The sequence below is a fragment of the Calidris pugnax genome, unplaced genomic scaffold (assembly GCF_001431845.1).
Source record: "Calidris pugnax isolate Ruff unplaced genomic scaffold, ASM143184v1 scaffold44, whole genome shotgun sequence".
Lineage (NCBI taxonomy): Eukaryota > Metazoa > Chordata > Aves > Charadriiformes > Scolopacidae > Calidris > Calidris pugnax.
In genome coordinates, this window is record NW_015094506.1 from 42,637,101 (window position 1) to 42,642,084 (window position 4,984).

General features: G+C 39.8%; 1 protein-coding gene across 1 annotated transcript; it reads right to left on the reverse strand.

The window, feature by feature from the left end:
• Nucleotides 1-1,072: 1,072 nt before the first annotated feature.
• LOC106901157 (mitochondrial tRNA-specific 2-thiouridylase 1-like) lies at nt 1,073-4,978 on the reverse strand. The gene is made up of 4 exons (XM_014963533.1): nt 4,935-4,978; nt 4,408-4,573; nt 2,105-2,211; nt 1,073-1,550 (listed from the first exon to the last, which is right to left on the reverse strand). Exons 2-4 carry the CDS (start codon nt 4,548-4,550, stop codon nt 1,375-1,377), a joined length of 426 nt encoding a protein of 141 aa, XP_014819019.1. The 5' UTR covers nt 4,551-4,573; nt 4,935-4,978; the 3' UTR covers nt 1,073-1,374.
• Between the last annotated feature and the right edge of the window lie 6 nt (nt 4,979-4,984).

The following is a 4,984-nucleotide window of genomic DNA, read 5'->3' on the forward strand; positions in this document are numbered from 1 at the left end:
CATCAACAATATGAAATGCAAAAACAACTTTCACGTTTCACATGAAAGAGACAATGGACATTCAAATATCTTAGAGTATACTGTTCTTCAAACAGAAACAACATTCAGTTTTGCCCTGAAATCATACCACTATAAACCAATGATTCTAACAATCAGCAGACTTATTCCCAATACTCAGGAGAGTTTGGAAGAGTTTTTCTATGAAATAGATGAAGTCTCCTGCTTGTCCAGATGAAATAAAATCGATATAGTTTTTCAGTCACGTTCTGTCCACTCTCTTCAAGAGCTAATAGCTGTGATGTTGTACAAACTCTACTGATTTCACCTTTCCAGAAATAAAATTAAAACAAAAAACAAAATAAACTCCTTTAATTCCAGAACAAACAAATGAACGCGTGGAAGCTGTAACACAAAAACATCACTGTGGCAGCTTTGCATACTGGTAATTTGCAAGTTTCCTCCCCTTTGGGTATAGCTTGCTTCTCGTTACACATGAGAGCTTCACCTGAGTGAAGGTCTGTTGCAGAGCTATCTGGGAAACCTCCACACTGCCATCCAAGCTGTGACAGTACCATGCAGAGAAATACCCAAACCAGCATTCATCAAGCTGGCTTTGGTCCTGATAACTAGAGAACCACTGTGGTGTGGAGATCAACCTCTGGTCGTGTACAGCCACCGGCAGACTATGAGGGTGAAGAGCAAAACCTGCACTGCTGCTACCAGTACCTTTGCTGACAGGAGAATTGCAGCCTTTAAAATGTCTGCACGTGCTGCACCCGCACTTCTCAATTGCAGGGTAGGCAGGACCTTGACCTACCTGGGAAAACTAGGCTTTTATATAAGAACAGAGAAATAAGGCAGAATAGTTGAATTACTAAATGAGAACCTGATTTTTTCCAGTAAAATAATATACAGTCCAATTACTGTATAAAAGTAGGTTATTAATTCTATTGTTTCAAAGCCTTAATTCTAAAATTCCACTTCGGCATATAGCCCTAATGAGTTCTATATATACTATATAGCCAAATAATACATTCCCTAAAATAGAAGAAACATTAAAAAAAAAAAATCTAATGCAAGTCATGGAAATACATGATAATGATTTCTTTAAATACTTCTCCAGGGTATAGAAGGTATCATTGTCTCCTCAATCCACATTACAGCTCCACCAGAATGTTGATTACTACTGAAACGCCAATTCTTACCTCTGCACCTGGATTAGAACTCTTAAAATAGAAAATCTAATATTTGATGAGTCAGGGTAATTTTCAGTAATGTAAATCCCCTCTTTTGTGCAATCAACCTTCTACCTAGGCTGGGGTTTAAACTGTGTAAGGTAACAAACTTTCCCGATTCTGTGACACCAAATATAGTTTAAATTTCTCTTTCATATCCAGGATGAAATATGAAATGAAGAAACCACTTACTATTTCTAACTTCAAAACGGTTTCTGAAAAGTCTTTGTGGTCTCTTAGTATGTTTCTGTTGAAATACCTCCTCATCCTCTAGTGAGGTCCTAGCATAATGCCCAGTTGCAATTGCATCAGCTCCTATCAAGAAAAAAACACACAACAAAGCCACATACTTGAAATTCACAGTTTTAAACAGAATTATAAACATCCAGTAAGAAAAGCAGAGAGCAATGAATGAAGAAAACCTACACACAGAATTGTTACACTGACAATAATTATACTCCTGCTATTTAAATAGTGTAAACTACTCATCAGCATGCCAGCACTTGTGCTTCTGTACTGTAAGGACCACCTAAGAATGTAAAACTTCAAGCTTAGGTCAATGTACGTCCATGAATTACATCTGTTCCTACATATGAACAACCTAATCTAGTGGAAGATATCCCTGCCCACGGCAAGGGGGTTGGACTAGATGACCTTTAAGGGTCCTTTCCAACCTGAACCAATTGATGATCCTGTATGTAAAGCAAAACTAAAACCAAATACTTTTCAAACACTGAAATGCTGCTATAGAGATGCATGAATTAGGCATGCACATGAACTCATGTTTTTCCCCACCTTCTCAAGAGTTCGTATCCTTTAAGCATTTCCACGGCGCATGCTCTGTACTGACACACTTGAAAATGCCTTACCAAGGTTATCCATAGCATAGTGAAGAAAGTAGTTGAATTTGATGTGCTTGTTACACACAATATCGGGGTTAGGAGTTCTTCCCAATTCATACTCTTTTAAGAGGTCACTGTAAAATAAAGATTCAAAGGTGTATCAACATTATCAACATCAACACTGCATAATGCTGTCTGAGACTGAATGATCTGTTTAAACATAAGAACTTGAGACTCCATCAGACTAAGCATTTTACGTAAGAAATAAAATATCCATTAGATTTTAACCTGTTGTCACGGTTTAGGCTGGATTGGCCAATGACTCATACCCTCCCTCACCTCTCGCTCCGAGGAGAGGAGAGACACAAAGAGATTTACCAGTTTAGAGGGAAATAAACCACTTTAATGAAATATTAATGATAAAATAAAAAGAACATAATGACATAGATACAGTATATACAAAACTGTACCAAGCTCCCAGGATGATGTCACCAGCAGGCACTGGGGAAGAACCAGACTGGACTCAGCGATGGAAGGGAACTAGATTCTAGGTGTGGATTCAGGAATGCATGGATTGGGATCAAAGGCAGACAAACAGACAGGGTCCTTCTCAGACATCGAGACATTGAAGAAAGAGGCTGACCCTTTGATCCCTCAGCTTTTATACAGAGTGTGATGCAGGTGGGATGGAATACCCTGTTGGTCAGTTCTGGGTCACCTGTCCTGTCTGCTTCTCCCTGCAGGTGGGACTCTTCTATGCTCTTCCACTTCCAACCCTCCAATGGGGCAAATAATGAAACTAGTTGACCTTAGGTGTTATAGCAATACGTATAAGCAAGAGACTCTCTGCATACCCTGCCCTGGCATTAACTATAAACATTGGCCTTATCACCCTGAGAATTAACAGTTTTCTCCACAATATGCTGTTAATTTCAGAGACTTAAAAGAGACCTAGCTAAGAAATAAAATTACTGAACAAAAAGTTGTTTTACCTTAATAGGACACCTGTTGAAAACAGCACTTGGAAGATTTTCTCCCAGTGCACTGAGGACATGGTCAAATGATCACTCACGATCTTGTAACCGTGTTTTATTAAATTAATATTCCCTCAGGGGAGATATGGCTACCCACTGTGTACATCCTACTCTTATCTTACAAAATATTCAACAACCGTGTTTAACTTTTCAAAGAGATGGTGCAGTGGAGTACACACCACGAGTTACAGTATCTCAGCTGAATGGACAATAACTTAATGTGCAATAACTCCACCATAAGCAGTCATGAGCTTAATTTTACAGAGATTTTTCCTTTTTTATTTTTTCCGTTCAAGATATTCAAGCAGTTTCTCAAGGTCACATTGCAGTTTTACCCTGTCACATAATTAAAGCACTTAGCATCATTTGCTTGAAAACACTGAAATAATAACTAACGAAATCAAACCAACATACAGTGATGCACTGAGATATCAAAACATCTGATCACTGCATTATTTTGCTTGTCCTCAGGAGCCACTGAAGTCAAGAGGAACTGAAGCATAGACTGGATTTTAAACACCAACAACAACCATAGTATTTGGGTTTACTTTTAATCACCTGAACAAGAATCAATTGCTTCTTCTTTACCTTGTTATACATTACACACATTAGACTAGCATGACTAGGTTATCCCTCAGTTTCTTCTAGGACAAATTAACAACAGCACTACTTAAAGGGGGGTGACAAAGATCAGGGAACAAATCTTATGCACTTCTGTTGAGCACATAGAACATAAATAATGTTGTTATTACAAATACTTCCCTTCTTTTCCTGCCTCCCAAGAAAAACTCTCACCTTTTCTTATTTAAAACTTTCTCCCCTTAAAGTGCAACAAATTCAGAGAAAATCTGAACACCCTCTTCAGAGAAGAGTTTCAAATTTGTTGTAAGTTTAAAAAAGCAAGGCCAGTTCAAACACAGACTATAATTACACACTAAAATTACACACACAGACTATAATGGCAACCCATTAAATATTTTTTCTCAAGTTGCAATAAGGTTGGGTCAGTCTGTGGGAAACAGAAGAAATAAGCCACAACACAGCAATTGCTACATGCACATAATCATGAGGGAGAAATCTCCTATCAATTTCAAAAATAACAAATGTATTAAAACCAACATATAAATTCTGATCTTAAATATGAATGAGAGAAAAAATAATCCCTTCAATATTTAGGAGCCTTTAGTACTTTCTCTTAACACTTATAATACTGCAATAAACTGCCGTTACCCATTATGTGCCCATCTTTACTCTTCACAATAATTGAAAGACCATATATTTTAAACATGTTTCTACCTGAACACTTCATTCCAGTATTCCTTCACGTAGGAAACTTGGTGAAAAGGAATATCAAGCTTCTGACAAACCCGGTAAGCATCTTCACAATCTCTGTCAATGGAGCAAGCCCCTTGCTCATCCAGAGGGTCCCAGTTCTTCATAAAGACACCCGTCACCTGGTAACCTAAGAAACGAAGGCCAGAGCGACTTAAAAAGCGAAATTCCCACGGCCTCGACCTAAAAACTGTGTTTTTCAAGACCTGCAAGGGTAACTGAATATTTCAGAAGATGTGAGCCATCCCGCGCTGAGCAAACATCCTCTGAAGTTCTATAGCACAGTTGTGTGATTTATTTATTTTCTATAGCTAAGAGCTCACACAAAAACGAGCTCTTCCGGCAGCCTAACAGGGCTCCTCCTTCACCCCTCGCTGCCCGCCGCCCCCCGAGGCGCCGGCCCTCCCACAGGCCCTGCCCCAGGGGAGGCCGAGAGCAGCCGCGCAGCCCCCCGCGGCGGCGCAATGCCCGGCCCCGCCGCCCTCACCCACCTCGGCGGCGCAGCAGCAGGGCGGCCACGGCGCTGTCCACCCCGCCGGAG